The sequence below is a fragment of the Natator depressus genome, chromosome 9 (assembly GCF_965152275.1).
Source record: "Natator depressus isolate rNatDep1 chromosome 9, rNatDep2.hap1, whole genome shotgun sequence".
Classification (NCBI taxonomy): domain Eukaryota; kingdom Metazoa; phylum Chordata; order Testudines; family Cheloniidae; genus Natator; species Natator depressus.
Genome location: NC_134242.1, coordinates 21,145,776 through 21,165,747, shown reverse-complemented (window position 1 = coordinate 21,165,747; position 19,972 = coordinate 21,145,776). Strand labels below are relative to the sequence as shown.

The 19,972-nt window shown below is 40.7% G+C and overlaps 1 protein-coding gene across 2 annotated transcripts; it reads right to left on the bottom strand.

Moving 5' to 3' along the window:
• Nucleotides 1-1,828: 1,828 nt before the first annotated feature.
• Nucleotides 1,829-19,941, bottom strand: SPTSSB (serine palmitoyltransferase small subunit B). Of its 2 annotated transcripts, XM_074962932.1 has the most exons (3): nucleotides 19,543-19,941; nucleotides 3,753-3,913; nucleotides 1,829-3,379 (listed from the first exon to the last, which is right to left on the bottom strand). In XM_074962932.1, exon 3 carries the CDS (start codon nucleotides 3,345-3,347, stop codon nucleotides 3,105-3,107), a length of 243 nt encoding a protein of 80 aa, XP_074819033.1. In that variant the 5' UTR covers nucleotides 3,348-3,379; nucleotides 3,753-3,913; nucleotides 19,543-19,941; the 3' UTR covers nucleotides 1,829-3,104. The 2 variants fall into 2 exon arrangements, with proteins under 2 accessions (XP_074819033.1, XP_074819031.1); XM_074962930.1 differs by lacking the exon at nucleotides 3,753-3,913.
• Nucleotides 19,942-19,972: the final 31 nt, after the last annotated feature.

Below are 19,972 nucleotides of genomic sequence, written 5' to 3'. Positions count from 1 at the left end.
CAGCAGGAAACAGGCAGCTCTCTGCGAAGCTGGTGTTAATCAGACCGGGGTGCTAGAGAGGTACATAAGAGGCTCCTCCTCCTCTCTCTCCCTGCATCTCCTGCTGCTTTCTGTTATTCCCTCTCACGTTTTCTCCTGCCTGCCTGTTATGTCTCTTGTGTCTGTTTTTCTTTTCTCTAGTTATTGAATATAGTCCTGTTTGCTAAGTACATCGTTTTTATATTTCAGGAGTTAAGTATCAAAGAATCTGCAATGGGTACTGAGATGTACTGGGAATTGTAGAAGGTGTCTTCATGTGAAACATACCCATAATTAAAGTAAATGCGAAGAGAAGTTTTCTTGTGACTGTTTTGAACTTTTCACTCATTTCCTCCATGTAAATTATATGGCTATGGAGAAACAAAATTGTTCAGGATCTTATTAGACTGTACCATGTTAGCTGTAGTGTTGTAGGGCCCAGGATATCAGAGACAAGGTGGGTGAGGTAATATCTTTTATTGGACCAACTTGGTGAAAGAGACAAGCTTTCAAGCTACACAGAGCTCTTCTTCAGGTAGTTCGAAAGCTTGTCACTTTCACCAGCAAAAGGTGGTCTAGTAAAAGCTATTACTTCACCAACCTTGTCTTTCTATCCTTCCATGGTCATTACTGTATTAATAGTAATTGAAGTAAGGTTATAAATACAAGATATCACAGATTCCATAGATAATTAAGTGGTACAAGAAAACTTTCCTTTTCCTTAGGAAAACTCCTACCGTGCACAGCACAATAATTCAGTCTTTATGAATAACAGTTTTGTCTTTTCATGTTCCCTGGGTATTACTCTAACATGATGGATACCTATCTTCCATGCTTGGTGTGTTCTGAAGATCACAAGAATACAGGGCAGAGATTTCTATTGTGTGTAGATGATAGGATCCTTTCAGCCACTGGAGGCTAAAACACCAGTACAGAGAAAAGCTTAAGGCTATTGTCAGGCTCATAGACTGGCTTCAGAAAAAAAATTGTACAGTAGGCAAAGAATCTAATAGTGTTCTGCCTACACAACTGTGGAATACTGGTATTGAAACAACTTAGTTTCCTTTTCCCCCAGACTGATGAATCCTGCTAATCTGTGCACTGAGCTGAGTTGAGAGTTTTCTTGGAGCACCACAGTGTCAAGTAATCTACTGTAATGACAAGAATGGTCACCTAGAAGTAGACCCTATGCAGTGCCAAGGATCTACAGGATGGGGTACATAGTGAGTAAAAGCTTGATCTTACATTAATATCAATTGGGTTTTGCTATCAACTTCACTGGGAGCCCTAAATGCTAGCCATTCAAAGCTATGTCAAAGGTGAGAGCAACTTCTACATAAACAGTCACAGTTCTGGAAAACAGTTGCAATTTTTCCCCTGCTTATTTCTCCCAGTTATTCTCATTTATGCTATGGCCCTTATTTGCCACTTTGCCGGTATAAAGTGGCCTTGAAGTGGGTTAAGTTATATTTCCCATATATTTAAATATATTCTAGTTGTGATGTACCAAAAATGTCATTGAATTGTTTCCTAAATCATGTGTTGATACTACCGTACAGAGAAGGTAGTGGCAACAAACTAGTCAAGTTTATCTAATGGCAAGCAGACTACACAGATAAAGGGGAGAGTGAGTTAGAGGATTTAGATGAATATAATTCATGGATACAGGCAAAACTGAGAATTATGCATTCAAAACACTGTTTTAAAATAATTTAACTTTATTTTGCATTTGAAAAACTGCATATAAACATAGCCTCATTTTTACATCAGAATTTGCCATTCTTTTTATCATGCAGGACCCCAATGCCCCTTAATAAAATTAGAAAATTTCTTCATGCTGTAATTGTGCAAACATACTTCAAAAACTATTTACATTTTATGGTTCTCACTTTCACTAGTGGTAGTGCCAGTTGCAAAAGGTATGTATTCTGCATATATAGCTTGCTCTTTGGCATTCATGTTTGATTCAGATGTACAATAAAAAGCTTTCATGGTTTAAGAAACTCCCCAAAGGCAGTTTTAATAAATCTCATTTCTCCTTTGTAAAGGAGGCCTCTGTATCAAAGCTTCTATCTAAATGCTTCAGAGTTCCGCAATTATTAGAAAATTCCACTCTGTTTCCTAGATCATCTTCCTTTAACACAAATGCATGCTTTGCTTTCCCCAATGAATTGTAGTGGAAAGGGGAAAACTTGATTTTTGTAACAAGCAAAGCTGAGTGTAACAGTCACTCACTAAATATCTGGTACATCATTCTTCGTACAATGCAAGATTACTTACAGTATAATACATTATCTTAACATTGCAATTAAACCACCATAAATCCAGCAGCAGAAGCTTAGGTACTAAAAATTGGATTCATGCTCATCTAGTCTTGATTTCTCATTTTCTAAAAGAAAAGCTGTAAACCATCCCTTTATATCATGACACCATCCATTTTAAAAATTAGCAGACTACTAAGACAGACAGACTTCAGCTGCTTGGGTCATGCTATATTTGACTCACATTTCTGATATACTGTAAACTAGGATGCAAAAAAGAATTTCAGGTTTTGCAAGATAGTTCACATGTACCATGCTGGGAGGAGAAGCTTTTTTGTATGCAAAAAGTATAATATCCTACCTACTATCATCATAAATACTTTTTGCTGTTTGCAATACATTTTCATATATGCTAGTAAAATTAAATTCTGATTGAGTGTGAAAACTATGTGTAAAATCATGATTCCAGACAGTATAATAAAGAAATAAGGGCTAACTGTTAAAGAACATAGGTTTTCTCTACATTATGGATCTACTACATATGAACACTAGTCTCAGTAGGTAAGCTGAATATTAAGTAATGCGTTCCAAAGTCGGTGTTGCACAGTCACAGAATAAAAGCTGTGCTCGTGTTTTATTTAAATACGAACTGTACAGTGAGGAATCAGTGCATTATTCTGGTTTTCAGTTATGGTAATTGTGCAGGCTAGCTTTTGTATGAGGAAGCATTGTTTCCACAAACCCAAACCTTTTTCTAAACAAAAAACCCCTAGATGGAAGAAGACATTTCACATAGTAGCTGTTGCATCATCAACCCTGGCAAGTTCAGTTCATAATGGCAACAGTACTTTCACGCTGATCTCCAAATAACTGGGAGAAGAACTCAAAAGCCAAATGGATGTGGATAGGGATAAAGACATAAGCTGTATACACCACCATAGCAAAAACGGTAATAAAAATAGTATGGAACATGGATCGCTCCCAGGGCTCCAACACATAGCAACAGGTGATCAGTAGGTATTGATAGTATAGCCAGTAAAGATAATCCTTCGCATGCTTAATATCCATCTTCAGCTTTTAGTGGCTTTGGGAAACTTGACCTGTAACAACAAAGAACAATGCATTATAGTTGAGATGGAAGATGAGTGGAATGTTGAAAGCCCTAGATAGAGAGGTGGAAAAAGCCTTGATGCTGTGAGTTACTATGACAGACGCAGCTGTGTGTGTTGTAATTGTTACACAAAATAAAGTTCATCAAATAGAAATAAAGTACCTATGTTATCATAAGTCTCTAGTCTTCCTGGAGTCAATACTAATAATAACCGGTTTTGGAGGAAGAGAATTTCCACTTGGAAAAAATAAAGTATCAGTTGAGCACTCAAAATTCTTAAATCCTGATTTATGAATATTATTCTTATTCCATCCTGTAAATGGAGTTAAAGCTACTGTCTGCTCTTGAATGCAAAGGCTCACCTGGAAGTCAGAAGGAAGGCTTTGGCCCCAGTTCTGCACGCTGGGAGAGCAGACTCATATGTTTCCGGAATAAGGATGAGATTTAAAACAAAAGAGCTGCTCATTTCAAACTCCTTTGCGTTTTACATTTAGTCCATTTCTTAAAATCAGACAAAACAACCCTGCAGAAAATCAAAACAGAACTTGAAAAATGTCTAATCTTCCCTGCAAACTGGTAACTAGTACCCAGATCCACACGGTTAAATTATCTCACCTTGTAAGATGTATGGTCAGCACACTTCCATAAAATCAAAGCACAAACTTTATAAATGAGAGGAACGTTTGAGTAAAGTTTAGACATCTACGGAAAAATTCTTTCCTCAGAGCTACCGAACAAGTAGTAATTTTAGATATTCTGCATTCCTGCTTATATACAGAGAGTTACCAAGAGATGTGCTTTGCCCTTTGTTTGTGTTTCTGAGTGTGGTTTTGAAGTCTGTTATGTTAATGCTTTCTTTAAAATCAGGATGACACAAAAACAGTCTACAATGAGGATAGCAATTAAGTGATTATAAATAGCTGTTCATATTTCACAGAAAATAGGTTTATTATTGTTCTTAAGTACTAAGTGTAGAGACACGTTCATTCACATAGATCTGTCCTTGGTTCAAGACTAGGGAAGTGGGGTGAAGGGGAGGCTTTAAGCCACCGTTGTGATCTCCCTTCTTTAGTGGCAGCTTCCTGGCATAAAGTAGAGCAGCATCAGGGTATTGCCCCTTGCCTATGACCCCTAAAGGGCTACACCAACAGCCATGGACTGCCCGGGCCTAGAGATGCCCTGAACTTGCCCCGTTTTCCCCAGACACCACCCCCACTCCAGAAGCTGGGAATTGAGGGTGGTGTGGATACTCTTATGCCAACATCCTCCAAGGGCCAGTTAAGCCAGCTTTTAGGCTCTCTTGTGCCTAGATTTTTGTGTCCAGATGCAAAACTACTACCAATTGAGCAGAGCTGGTCAGAAAATGCAATTTCTGTCCCACTGTTTTCTTTTAATTTCTATATAAATTAAAAGGTTAATATTAAGATGAACCAAAACAAGCAAGTTAGAACACAATACTCCATTCTGATTTGAAATTGTTTAAGTTTTTCCACTGAAAATTTCATTGAAATTAATGTGTCCACAAAATGTTTCAATTTTGACAAACCAGCATTTGCTGATGGAAAACTGTTCTGGCGAAAGTTTTTTTGGCCAGCTTTATAACTGAGTCATAAGGACATCATTCATTCCAAGGGCCAGTCTGAAAGCTTAACTGATGAGTCTCCCAGCAGACATTCTCAGTTATCTTGTAGTATGCATATCAAGGCAATAAGAACTAGGAGCACTGAAGAATTTGTCTGAGGGGTGAGAAGTGGGAAAGTGGAGTCTCCTTCTGAGCAGCCAGGGAGAGGCATGTATGTGTGCGTATTAAAGATTGTCTTTTCAACCTGAAATTATCATACACACTCTAGCAGAGGAGTAGAGGGGAGTTAAAAAGTCAAGACAAGCTATACACTTGATTTGACTTAAAAAAAATCTCAAGATTTTGGGGCCGATCTCATTATTTTGGGGATTCTGACTCCTGGTTTTTGATCGTTGGAGATTGGCAATACTGAATCCCCTCCATCTTCCTCTTCCATAAGATTTTGGTGCACCTTCGGACTTTTGTTTTACAGTTCCACAATGGCATTGATTCACCTAGCTCCAAGAACGGGGTGCTGGACCTCCTCCCAGGATATGCAGACATATGCAGTATGGAATGGACTCCTCTGCAGGAGCTTGTGAGCCACTTGCGCACACTAGCACGATCAGGGATAGCTGCCAGTGAGCCACAGGCCTCGGGGTGGTACAGCCATGCCAGAGGAGCTGCAGGTGCAGGGTGCTGGCTCCTGGGAGTGGCGGCCTGACATGCTGCTGCTGCAGTTTCCAGTAGAGCCTTGCAGGTCCGCGGATACAAATGTATATTCATGGATATCCGCATCGCAGATATAAAGCTGTGCATGGCTCTAGTCTAAGGGCATAAGGGAACATTAGATCATTTAGTCTGACTTCCTGTATATCACAAACTATTACACTTCATCCAAATATCCCTCTAAGCCCAACATCTTCAGTTAGACCAAATCATTTCAGTTCTTGGGAGACTGAACTGCGTGCTACAGGCAGATAACAGGAGACTGAGGTGCCACTAACGCATGAGGTCACTCCAATGGCTGGGAACTGATTAGGTGAGATATACCCAGATGATCCTAGCAGGTGAACCAAACCCCGTGCTGCAGAGGAAGCCAACTGCTGCCCCAGCTCCTTGCCAGTCTGACCTGGGGAAAATTCCTTCCTGACCTGAAATCTGGCTATCAGTATGACCATAAGCATGTGAACAAGATACCCCAGCCAGGCATTCTTTCTAGAGGATTCTCTGTACCACATCAGATCAGTGGTCCAGCCTGTTCAGTGTCCCGTCTCCAGCTATAGCTAGATGAAGGCATCCCCTCCTACTACCCTGCCCAAAATACATCTAAGCAATTGTGCATGGGGGGAAAAAATCCTTCCTGTTCCCAGTGAGCATCCAGCAGTTGAGAGGTCTTCTTGATGGATCCCTCAGAGGAAGATATCAGACAGATCCTGCTCTTCGTAGAGGAATGATCCTATCTTCAAGATGTGCACAATGTGTTTCACCCAACCAGAAAAAGCCAAAAAGCTTTTAAGAATTCTCCCTAGTCTGACAGACCTACATTCTAGAGTATTGGTATTAGGCCAGGCCTAGAGCTGTCCCGTCAGCATTAGAGTATCTGCCTGGCATAATTTTTAGTGAGAAAGGTCAAGTCTGAAGTAATAAAATAACATAGATCTTTGCAGCTGTCGCTGTCATGATGCCTTACAAATGAAGGTATCATTATTCCCAGTTGACAACTGGTGATACTGAAGCATAGAGAGGTAAAGTGACATTCCCATAGTCACGAGAAAGTCAGTGGTAGATGCCAAGAATAGAGCAGAATAGATAAGAAGGATGCAGATAGGGCATTTAAATGGGACTGAGGAGACCCGAGTTCAGTTTTCAGCTCAGCCACAGACTTCTTGTGTAAAATCTACCAAATCCCTTACTCTACTCCAGGGGTGAGCAAACTTTTTGGCCCGAGGGACGCATCTGGGTATGGAAATTGTAGGGTGAGGCATGAATGCTCACAAAATTGGGGTTGAGGTGCAGGAGTGGGTGAGGGCTCTGGCTGGGGGCGCGGGCTCCAGGGTGGGGCCAGAAATGAGGAGTTCAGGATGCGGGAGGGGGCTCCGGGATGGGACAGGGGGTTGGGTTGGGGTGGGGTGGAGGCTCCAGCTAGAGGTGCGGGCTCTGGGGATGAGGGGTTTGGGGTATAGGAGGGTGCTCCAGGCTGGGACCAAGGGGTTCGGATGGTGCTCCAGGCTGGGACCAAGGGGTTCGGATGGCAGGAGGGGAAATCAGGGCTGGGAGGCAGGGCCAGGCAGCTCTGCGCACTGCCCCATCCGTAGACACTGCCCCTGCAGCTCCCGTTGGCCACAGTTCCTGGCCAATGGGAGCTGCGGGGGGTGGTGCTTGGGGAGGGGGCAGAGTGCAGAGCCCCCTGGCTGTCCCTATGCATAGGAGCCAGCGGAGGGACATGCTGGTTCTCCTGGGAGCCACAGCATGCACAGAGTGCCGCCAGACCCTGCTCCCTAGCAGGAGCTTGAGGGCCAGCCCAGATGTGGCTTGCCCACCCCTGCTCTCTGTACCTCACCTCACTCGGTTATTATGAGGACAAATTCACTAGTGATCATGGGTTGCTCAAACACTACAGTAAAGAGCACCATATAAGTTCCTAAATAGACCGAACTCAGGTCCCTTGACTCAGCATAGTGCTCGGAATACTGAGCTATGCTGTCTCTAAATAAAATATAAAGGTTCATCTAAATAAAGACAGTCAGTCATTTTTAAAGTCTCTGTCCCTACCACTGACGCACTTCCACATTTAATATACTGAGACTTATCATTTTGAGTGGGGTTTTTGGAAACATACCAAATGGAAAGAGCATCTCAGGGTAATGGAATTCAATATAAATTATATATATATATATATATATATATATATATATTACAAAAACCCACGTAGATGGCAAGAGCCAAGCCATCTTAAACCAACTGATCCATGAACAAGATGTAAGATAATCCACAGTGTTATGCCGGCACGGACTCCTTTTACTAAGACCCATTTTATGTTAACTCAGAGCTGGCTTTAAGCACAAACACTACTTCAGGTCTGAGGGCTTCTGGAGGCTCCAGGCAGACTTACAACTCATGAGCCAGCCACATTACTTCATAACAGCTGGACTAGATAGGGAAAGAAATAAAAAAAGAATAAATGCTCTGGCTGTTTGGAGCCCTGCACATTTTTTAAAACTTTATTTTTTCTTGTTTTTATATAAAATATAAGCACATAATGAAACAAAACATAGAAATTCATGCACAACATGGAGATAACAGATAAATAACAAAATTCAGTATGCATTATTTGCACAACCTGGAAAAAAAACAAAACCAAAGCCGCAAAGGTCATTCAGGGCATCAATTATTAAAGTGACTAAATGAGAACATAAACTATGAGTATTGGAGACTAATATATACTAAACTGCAAAAGTATGCAATAGTTTCATGTGTGACCAGATCCTCATATTTTTTTCCCCAAGTGTTTCTATTAGACAAGAGACATTTTCCCCCCCATTAATGCAGTAGTAGAGAGCTCACTAAGCCAATCTGTGTATGAGGGAGGAAATGCAGAGTTCCATTTTCTCAAAATAACTCTTTTGACCACTAAAATAGTTACTGCAATGCATTTCTTAACACTAACTGGTAATTCCAACTCATTCAGCACCCGCAAAATACACAAGCTAGGAGAAGGAAAGAGCAACGCTTAAAATTTTTGAGAAAGAGCCGTATATAGTGTTTCAGAACATATGCCTTTTTGACAGGCATAGAGGATGTGTGAAAGGTTAGCATGTGGCTGTTTGCATTGCCAACAATTGCTGTATGTTGCCAATCTAGCCTTAAAAAAACAAAAACATTCTACTCGTTTAATATCTTATTCTGGAAGAATGGCAAGGATACAAAACTTGAAGTATCTTTCATATTAAGCCAGATATCCTCCCATGTTTCTGTTGTGCTAGTAAGGCTAAGTTCTTTTCCCACTTTTTTTCTTTGAGACTGAGCTTGAGGGGGTAATGCAAAGCATTGAGCCACCTGTAAGTAATTCCTACAAAGTGACTTTTGTTTCTATATTTCTTAACATGTTCTTCTAGAGCTGAGAGAGTTGAAACAGACCAGTTGTCCCCATCCTTGCATGCATCCTTAAGCATAGCCGCTGAAAGAAGGAACTGAGACACAGCAATAACTGGTATTTGTTTCACATTTAATTGAAGGAGACCAGTCTATAGACCTGTATTATATCTTAAATTTTTGTTAATCCTTTTTCTATCCAAATTGTCTTAAGCGTGGAGTTAGCCTTGATCCTGAGGCACAGATTATCCCATAGTGGTATGAGAAGAGAACTTGTAAGACTTGATGCTGTAATAATCTGAATGCATTGCAGAATGCTCCATGTAGATGCAAAGACTGAGTAGCATCTTAAGGTATATACAAGAAGAGAGGGAACCAAATGGCATAGCTAATTTTTCAATCTCAAACCAGGCCGGTGTGTATATAGAGCCACTGGAAGGAACCCCCTTACAACAGGACTCGTTTGGAATGCTAGATAATATTGATACAAATCTGGCAACCCCATGCAACGTCCAGTTGTCCAAGATTTTTTAACTTACTTGTGTGACAAGTAAGGCTGTTTTTTTAATCTTATATAAATGTCATGATACGCCTATATATTCGAGCAAAGAATGAGGGAAGATACTTTGAAAGGCAATAGCTTAATGATATAAGTCAATCTTGGGCCGATATACATTTTGGCTATTTCTGTTCTCCCCAGTAAGGACAGAGGGAAGAGACACCATCTCTCTACATCCTTGGAAATTTCTTGTAATATATTGTCCGTATTTATAGAAACAATTTTGGGAAGATTAGGACAAATGTTAACACCTAACTAAGTTATTTCCTTGCATAATTGAAATGGAAAATGCTGAAACTGAGAAGGATTTGGTCTTTTGGATATATTCATTGCTTGTGATTTATTCCAGTTAATGCGAAAACCACAAATCTTTCCAAAAAATATCAACCACATTCAATAATAATGGGATTGATGAGGATGGATTCTTCAATAGTATAAAAATGTCAGCATACAAACTGATTTTGTGTTCTTTCCTGTTTATAGTCATAACATCAGTGGCTGAGTGCTGACATATTTACATTGCCTGTGGCTCAAGAGAGAGATTAAAAAAGAGGGGCGAGAGGGGACAGTCCTGTCATGTCCCTCTTCCTAATTGAAATTGGTAGAAATATTTCCATTAATTGATAATGAAGCAAGGGGAGAGATGTAGAATACACTGACCCAATTTAGGAATATTGGTCCAAATCCATTTTTTAAGGACAGCCATTAGATCAGGCCATTCAACCCTATCAAAGGCCTTTTCTGCATTTAGAGATAAGGCTAGCGAGGGAACATCTGAACTTGCTGGATCAAGTGAATGATTTTTCTCATGTTATCAGAAACCAATCTTCCTTTAACAAAACCAGCCTGATCTGCATGTATAAACTGATGGGATGATGGCATTCAATTGCGCCTCTAAAATGTTTGCAATTATTTTGCAATCTGTATTCAACAGAGATATGGGGTGGAAAGCCACAGTTACAACCATTTTTGTTCTTTAATTTTAAAGTAATTAAAACAGTTCTCATGTCTGGAGACGTGGTTCCTTTTTGGAATGTTTAATTGAAGATCTTTGGAAAAACAGAAGATGGCTGATTACAAAACGTTTTGTAGAAATCTGGAAAGCCATCCATCCCAGAGGCCTTACTTGAATTCATATTTTTATAGCCTATTCAGTTTCTTGTGTTGTGAAGTCCCTAAACAACACTCGTTCTGAAGTTAGGGTATTAAAAGCTAGGCCTTCAATGAAATGTATTAGTCATATTGATTGATTTATATAAAGGTTGATAGAATTGCTTAAATTGATTATACATATTGGTTCAAGGATGGCACTCCTGTCTTCGTGTAACAAGGAAAAAGTATTATTGTTGCCTAGTTCCATATTAAGTCTTCTGGCAAGCAGTTTACCTGCCTTATCTCTCCATTCATAATGTCTTTGTTTGACCCTCTTGAGCGTAAATTTGACTTGGCTGGATAAGCATTCATTATATTTATATTTGGCATTGATTAGAGAACGTTGAAGGTTTTCATTATTTGGGTCAGTCTTGTGTGTTCTCTGCACACATCTATTTCCTTGTCCAGAGAATCTAGTAACTTGAGTCTCTCTTCTTTTGGGAGGCATACTTTATGCATTCATGCCTTACAGTAGCTTCCACAGCTTCCCAAAAGATAACTGAGTGCTTATTTTCTTGTATGAAGGTAGAGATGATTGAATCAACTGCAGAACAAAATTTTGCCTTTTAGTAGCACAGTGTTCAGCTTCTGTCCGGAAGATTTTAATGATGTGTAACCAGTGTCATTGGTAAGTATAATTGAAACATGACCTCAAATTAATATATTATCAGCAGTTTCTTCTAGTCATGGTAGAATCAGTTCTAAAGATACAAGAAAAAAGTCAATTCTGGAGTAAGATGAATGTACTGTAGAGAAATATATACACTCATACTCTTTGGGGTGTCCCAGTCTCCATATATATTTTAAATCAAGTTAATTCATTAACAATTAGGGTTGGCCTACTGTGCTCTGAAAGCTGGGTTTCATGCAATTGGATTTGTCCAGATGTCTATCTAGCACAGCATTCCAATCTCCTCCCAGTATTACAGGAATGCCTTTTATTAGAAATGGGTCTTACAAAATCTTATGGAGCTTGCTAAATCCATAGTGAAGGTGGATTGATACTTGATGCTATATCTGCCTTTGGTCCCCTCAGGATTTGCTTTATGGCATTGAATGCAGCTCTCTTTTTGTTAAGCTCAGATGAGATGTCAAGAAAAAAAAGAAATTGTGTGTCTGCGTAAGGGTTTTGGCTTCTGGCAGTATTCATTAACATTACTTTACCATTGAATTTCCGCAGCTTGAAGATGATGGATCTGGGCTTATCAGACTCCTGCCTTGTAGTACCAGCATTCAATGAGCCCTTTTGATATCTAATGGGGGCAGCTGGGGATCCAATTTAAGTATGTCAGGGCGCAGCTTCTGAAGAAAGTAATATCCTTCTTCTCTAGGCCCTCAGTAATGCCCAAGACGTGAAGGTTGTTTCTTTAAGATCTATTTTCCTACTGTAAGCTTAAGGAAACAGTTTCTTCTTTAATTTCACTGTTTTCAATGGCCGTCTTTTGTAGCTCATTTTCTAACTAAGTCATTTCAGCTTGTACATCACATTGCTCTTTAGAGATTGAATCCAGTCTTTCTGCAAGGAAGTCTTTCAGTGCTGCGATATCCTGGCCTAGGTTCTGCTGTGGTCTTGTGGTCTCCCCCTCCAGCTGCTTAGGTCTTTCGTTGCCTCTCATTTTTTCATTGGAATCCATATTCAACAATTTGAAGTTTATCCAGGGAATTAATTTAAACTTTTATGACAGGAACTTATTGCCAATTTCCTAGGAAAGTAATTATTAGAGATGAGTAGTTGATATATGGGGCGCGAGGAGGTCCGGGACTAAGCAGCTATCTTCCTCACAGGTACCAGGTGACCCTACCCTGCACATTTTAAGGTCCTGCATTAGCTTGTCTGGTCTCAGAATCCCAGTCTCAATGGATCATTACACAAATATCACCCAATAACAAAAACTGATCTGGAATTTTGCTTCTTTTAAAACTGCATAAATGTCCTAATTAAAAGTTTCTTCCTTCTACCGTTATATGTGCATACACATCCCCACTTCTTGCTTACAGCCAAAGCACCAAGATACTATGTGAAATGCTGTTCTTGCTGCATTTCCAACCCCTATAGCAACATTTTCTCTGCAGTTTATCCGAGTTGGGAGGAGAGGAGAAGATGGTTTCTCAGCATTGTGTTATTTTGCTGCTGGACTACTACTTAAGATTTTTTTTTAAGTATCAGTCAGCTAACCAAAGTTATTTCCTATTTAAAGATCATGGAAGAGTTAAAACCAGCTATGAATAAAATGAATGGAATTCAGTCTAAAATACACTAGGAATCACTGGCAAACTCAGTCCCTCCTTCTGGAAGCAGAATGAAAGGAGAAACCAGAAAAGCAGGTTTCTTTGTTCTATATCCCACCTGATTTTCCTGCCTATTGACACACCTCTGATTAGATCAGTCTACAGAGAGAGAGATTTTTATAAAAGTGTCTCAGTGCTTGTTGACACTGGGCTCATTTCTTTTTAAAAACTCTGTGTCATTGTCATGTAATCCTGCTCTGAACAGGATTAGATAACATGGTGTTTAAGGTACTGGTGGGCACCCAGAGCACTGTTCAGCCTTGTTCAGGCTCTAGGGCTCATACTGGTGCACTGTTGATAGCACTGGTGGAAAATTCTTGCCCCCCCCGCCTCCCCCCCCAAAAAAAGTTCTCTTATGGTGTAGCCAGTCTACACTAGACTCTAAAATATGTTTGAAAAGCGTGTTTTAATTTAGTTAAAATGCAGTTCTAGCTAACCCAGTTTGGGTACTTAGTTGCTTCATTCAAGTTTAGCACTCTGGTAAGGTACTGGTGTTTTAACCACAATGCTGTCTAACGATGCTCAGAGGTAAGAATGCCAGTGCCCACTGAAGTCTGTTTACACCAGCACTCCCACAGTTGTGGGAGACTTCTTTTTCTTTTTTTACTAAGAAAAATGCAAATGTACAGAAGGTCGAAGAGCCCAATCCAACTCCTACTGCCTGCAGTGGGAGTTTGATAAGGCCCCAGTTGCTTAACACTAAATCGTGGAATTTATTTCACTATTCACATTGAACATGGGGTATGCTATTGCTATGTCACAGAGACTTACCATAGGTCTTTCAACAGACAAAGCTAAATGGTCAAGTTCAGGCTCCCATTTTAAATAGCACCCAACCCCTGGTCTGGGACTGAAATTTTCCATGCTTGGTTATAACCCAAAGGTGAATTTTTTTTGTTTAGCCATTTGAGTTACAGAAGAGTGCAACAACATAACGTTAAACAGTGCAGTTAGATTTTGTAATCCAGAGCCACTACAGGACTAGCAGTTAAACTACACTGCACCCCTCAAAATCCACACAGAACTTCCTTCTGTCTGGCCCCACAAACACACCCAGCCTTTAGCGGACTGCTGCTTTGGCAGCTTTTAAACAGTTTCTCAGTGATCATTGGAGGTGGTTGGCCCTGGGCGTGTGACTCCCATAACTCATAGGAGTTGTATGATACCTGTAAATATAATTGGTAGATTCTTGCCAGATTGAGAATGTATATCTACATGAAGAAAAGGAGTACTTGTGGCACCTTATAGACTAACCAATTTATTTGAGCATGAGCTTTCGTGAGCTACAGCTCACTTCATCGGATGGGTTGCAGTGTGTTAACAATGGCAGTCTTTGAACTATTATATACTCCTGCATTGAAATCATAAAGCGTGCAAAGCCAGTATGACAACTATTCATAATACAGTTTAAAATGATCTAGGAAGTAATTTAGATTAGAGAAAGCAAATCTCAGATTGCTCAACGGATGTTCCATTCACAATTACACCTGTCAGTGCTCCAAGAATGTGGAGCTGATCTATAGCTTCCAATGGAATTGAGTCTGGGGAGGGGATATCAACTCCTCAAAGCATAGCAAAGTCCAAAACATGGGAAATTTTTTTTTTTTTTTTTTTACTACTAGGACCAGTCAAACAACCTTCAGGGAAATCAAAGATTGTCAATATTCACACTGAAGAATAACTTACTGTAGCACTCTTGGTTTTGTCCTCCTTTCCCTATTGTCCTTTTTGCCACCTAAAAGGATATGAAGCCTCTCCCATCTATTCCATTGTAATGTGCTTATCACAATAGTATCTAGGCCTCTTTTCTTCAGTTTATGTATCGCTAGAATACGTTTGCAGTACAAATATAGTCTTTCAATATTTGCTATTTTCCTCCCTCTAAAGAGTTCTCAATTTTTTTTGGTGCACAATTTGTTGTTTCTTCCCCATTTGACTTCAGTTCATTTGTCCACATCCTCTCTCTCCCCACCTTCCATCATTATTCTGCATTTACTCCCCCTCTTAGGTTGTGAGCGGGACAGTATATCTTGATTAGCTTCCAGATGTAGGTGATGAGTGTTTCAGAGCCATTTAAATGCAAGTGAGTTGTTACCTCCCACCCACCAATGGTTGCAGTTTAGTGGTGACCACCCCCCACAAATGGTTGCACTTTAGTGGTGGCCAGGGGCAGTACTACATGGGTCAAATCCAGAGATCTTTGCCAGTGAGTGTGATGGGGTCACAATTTCACCCTGATTTCTATTGTGTGTGCAACTCTATAGAGTTTTGAGTAGAGATGGGCCAAAACCAAACCCTGAACTTTGTAGGTGATAAGAATCCAGAACTGGGTTTAAATTGTAAATAACACTAAAAAGTTCAAGGGATCTTTAAGGAGGGGCACTACTAGATGTTTTTAAACTGACATTGCTCCGGATGTTTTTTTTTGGTCTTGTTAAGAAATTTCAAGCTCACTCAGGAGCCTTCCAGTAATCCATGGTTCTAGAATCTAGGCTGGAAACATTGAGAGAACTTCAAAACACAGCACCTGCAGAAGGTCACAAAAATAGAGGGGGGGGGGGGCATAAACAAAGTTAATCAAGATTTTGTGAACCTCTAAAGAGCTTTTAGATTAGTTCTTATATTAATGAAACTGATTTGCTCAACTCTAAGCCACTTTGATATGGGCTGATAGTATTAACTGGATTTTGTGTGATTTGGGAGAATTTGATTTTTTTAAACAATTTGTTTATTTTTAAGTTTTTTTTATTTTTATTGATTTAAATTTTCATAAGGTGAGGTAGTCAGACAATTATTTTAATAGGAGTAGAGGTTTAGATTCAGAAAGTTAAAGTTTTATAACCATTAAAATACAAATTTGTCAACATCAACATGTCAAAATGTGCAAAATAAATATCCTTAAATCAAACTCTGTGTTCTTAAGCAGCATTTTCTTTACTTTGCCTATCTGTACATTTCAATTATCATCAATGGAAAATTTGTTTGTGTGTGTGTTGAAACTCAAATTGATGTTTACTGACATCTACTGATAAAAATCTAATCCTACCAACCCTACATATAGGTTATATGTAATCTGACAAGTTGAATGTTGTCTTAGTTCTATTAATATCATCAAGTGGAAGACATTAGCATTTGTTGTGCAAGTATATCACCTTGCTACACTAATAAAATGAAGTGGAGATCCGCTGGTAACTGCTTATGCTGGTCATCGGGTCACAATAGAAAAAATATGGAGGTAGTTATGGTAAAAGTGGAAGTAAAAAGGGGCCTGCATCTTCCAGATTGACATATTTATCACCCATGCACGTTCCAGGAAACAGCCTTATCATCAGAGCTTCACTCTTTCAAACTGGCACTCCTAAGAGTGGCAGGCTACAGCCAACAGCTGTACAGAAATATCAGTCTAATTTGACCAATCTGACTTTGAATAAAGTGAGCACACCCTTGACTTCTGGGAGGTATTTGAATCAGAGGACACTGTGAGTACTCTTGTCTATTCATAGGATGAGGGTGCAGAGAAGAGCAGTGTATCTGTTGGGGTGGGATGAGAGGATTGTCTGTGGATAAGACATGGTGCTGTCACAATGCCAGTTCCTGAGAGGTGGAAGAAGCATGTGGGTTGTCCTGTGGAGAAGCTAGGGCAGGCAGAACTAGTGGGTAGGAAGGAGAAGCTCCCTATAATGAACTACTGACATCTTACTTCAATGGGGTCACAAAAGAAAATACACTTGTGATCCAGACTTGAGTATAGGGAAGCTGATACTCCTACTAAGAGAACCCACAGGGACTATTAGGGATACTGTAGATTCCCACTGTGGTGTTTGAACTGCTCCACACTGGAAAGCAACAGCAGCACAAAATATGGTACTTGCTAAACAGCGGGAAAGGACATAATTGTGGTGGGGTTATTTTTCCTTTGCAATGATGCAATTAGCCAACATATATGTCTGCCAGCTGTTCAGCGCAGTCTTCACTCCCACCTCCGCTCCCAGTGCGTGGGTTCTGCAGTTGTGCTGCACAAGCAGCATGAGGTAAAGATTCAGAGAACACAGGGTTAGCAGCACCATAGCTCATGGGATGGAGTGTTTCTCATCGGATAAGAAGAGCATTTTAACTTCTGAATGTCAATTCACCAGATAGTACCAGAGGTAGGTGTGTTCTTCACTGCCTGGCCATGCTCCTGGCACACAGCTGGTTAACCAAGTAAGTCCCTACCCCTGAATTACTGCCTCTTTAGGGATCCCTCTACCATTGCTCCCATTGGTGATGGTTATACCCTACTCCCACCTCCTTGTACTGATGCTGATCTTTCCCCTGGCTCCATCTCTGCCAAAACCTCCCTCCTTCCCCTTCCACAATGGCCATGGGAGCACTTCTGGCATGAATGCTTGCAGACACATGTATTCACACTAGTACCATTGTACTTGTGTGCAGAAGATATTCCTATAAACAAAATAAATAAATAAATAAAAGCACCTTATACTGAATGTTTGCAAATACACGGACTACAGTAAATATCACATACATTAAGTTCCAGCATGGAGCACAGGCCAACCTCATTATAGTGACCCTACACCAAGGATACCATGCAGAGAGCCAGAGTGAATGATTGATGAGTGAGTAAACATGGAGTGGTCTTTGTTCGAACACCCCAACCCCTTCCAAAATACTAATCAGCTAAAATTAATAACCACATGCCCACGGGGCATGCTTTTGAGACGTGTCTTTTTTAAGGAAAAGGAATCAAGCGAAGTAAATTACTGCCGAGAAAAGGAGAGAGGGGATTCCTTAATGGACGCTTGAAGAAGCTGCTAGAGAGAGTAGCCAAAACTCTGCTCCGTGGGCTCGAGTAGGACTGTGACCTGTGGGGTTTCCAGGCAGCCAAGGCCTCGCCTCGAGGGAATCTGAGACAGACCAAAGGGCTGAGGAGACTAGACCTGGAGGGAAGAAGTTGTCCGTAGAATTGGTAAAGCAGGAACTGTGTGAAGCTAGCACATGGCCTGTTTGTGAAAGAGAGGCTCACTAAGAGGAATGTATAGCTCAATGTGTAGTTCTTTAATGTCTAACACAGGAGTTATGTGCTTAATGTAACCCTTTACCGCTTGTGTAATTCCGTCTCAAATAAACTGCAGTGTATGCAAGTTAATTACTGTGGACCTTTTTCATTGGTATGAAAGTAATCTGCTCCACTGGGAGCCATAAAAGATCTATTCGGGGTAGTAGCCCCCTGGTGTCAACAACCCTCATCCTCCCTCCTCCATTACTCCCTTTGCTCGCCTGTTACACGCATTGTACAATTAAGATGTAAAATTCTTGGTGGGCAGATCCTCGTAACTGGTGTAAGTTGTCTCAGCTCCACTAACTTCACTGGAGCCACGATAATTTACACTTGCTGAGGATCTGCCTCCGAGTTCTTTACTACGAGTACAGCACCTAGAATAATGAGGCCCTGGTTAGGACCCCAGGACACAACCATAATACAAATAATAAGTAACAACTACACTGAAGTGGCACAAACAAAAGTAGCTTGTCCAAGGTCAAAGAGTTTAGAAATTCCTGGCTCCCAGTCCTGTGCTCCTCCTCAGTATTCCTCCCTTCACTCTTTAAACCATACATCTTTTGGAAACATATACATCATACAGACATTTTACAGAATATTTTAAACTAGGTTCTGATCTGATAATCTCACCCACTTTATTTGCTTTCTGGAGTCTATCACACAGTATGTTGTTTTTTCTCATTCCCAATGTGAGACTACCAGAGGTTGGAATAAAATTAGCCATCCTAGGGCACATTATCTCCTTTTTGTGTAGGCTGCTAAAATGTACCATACTTGTCCAGTTATTTGGAGGGAAAGAGAGGGGACAGGGAAGTGAAGGTAAAAGGGTGAAAAAAGAGCACAGATAATATATAGTTTGGAACTAGTTGTTTTTTTAGTTGAAGTAATTTATATAGGTACTTCTGTCTCCCCCTCCATTGCCACAGTATCTGATTGCCTCACAAACATTAATAAATGCCTTGTAAGAAACCTCCTCTGAGATAGGGGCATATTATTATCATCCCCATTTTACAGATAGGGATACTAAGGCAAAGAGAAATTGATCCCAGATTTACAAAACAGTTTGGTACTGAGCTCAGCTGAAGAAATAATTTATCTGAGATCACATAGATCTGGGAATTAAAACCTCCCAAATCCCAACACTTAATCGCAAAACGATCTTTCTTCTTTTAGTCCACAGGCCTGTATCAGGGTTTTAGTTTTTCAGAGTATAAAACAAAACCAGTGAAGTGGTTGTAAGATCTTCAGACAAATGAACAACCCTTATAAGTAAAGCACAATTACTTACACTTCCTTTAGTATGGTTCATGGAAATACTGAGGAATTATCCTGAACTACTCGTAGGCAAGGAGATTCTCTCTCTCCCTTTAAGGAAAAATAAAGGAATATTGTAGACAAATTAGTGCCCGTGCCATATAAGAACAAGCAAACTCTCACCTCTGCTTGTAGGCGTATTACACTAGTTCTGGATGAGTGATGCTCCCTGCTGCATGGAGAAGTGTGGAAACTGAGCTGGCTGCTGGGTTCTCCCAAGTAGGTCTTTTTCCTGCTCCGCCCTGCCCGGCCCCTTCTCGCTGTTGCTCAAACCTCACCTAACAGCCAACCTGATTGCGGTGATTAATGCCTGACAAAGAGAAACCACGAACCCACTGGGAGTATCTCGCTGATATGCCCAAAGCAATGGCCCGGGGTCGGGGAAGGTCTAGCCCAGGCTCCGCCGCGGCAGTTATACTTGTTATTGGAAGAATGCAGCCAAACAACTCGTGTCGCTCGGCCCCAGACCTTAGCATAGCGCGCTCTGCGGCCACGGGCCCGGCGCGTTGTGGGGCGGAGCGGCCCGGGGAGCCCGCAGAGCCGGCGGAGGCAT

Excerpts from the sequence above, each read along its gene's own strand:
- SPTSSB (XM_074962932.1), bottom strand. The coding sequence starts at position 3,347 with ATGGATATTAAGCATGCGAAGGATTATCTTTACTGGCTATACTATCAA.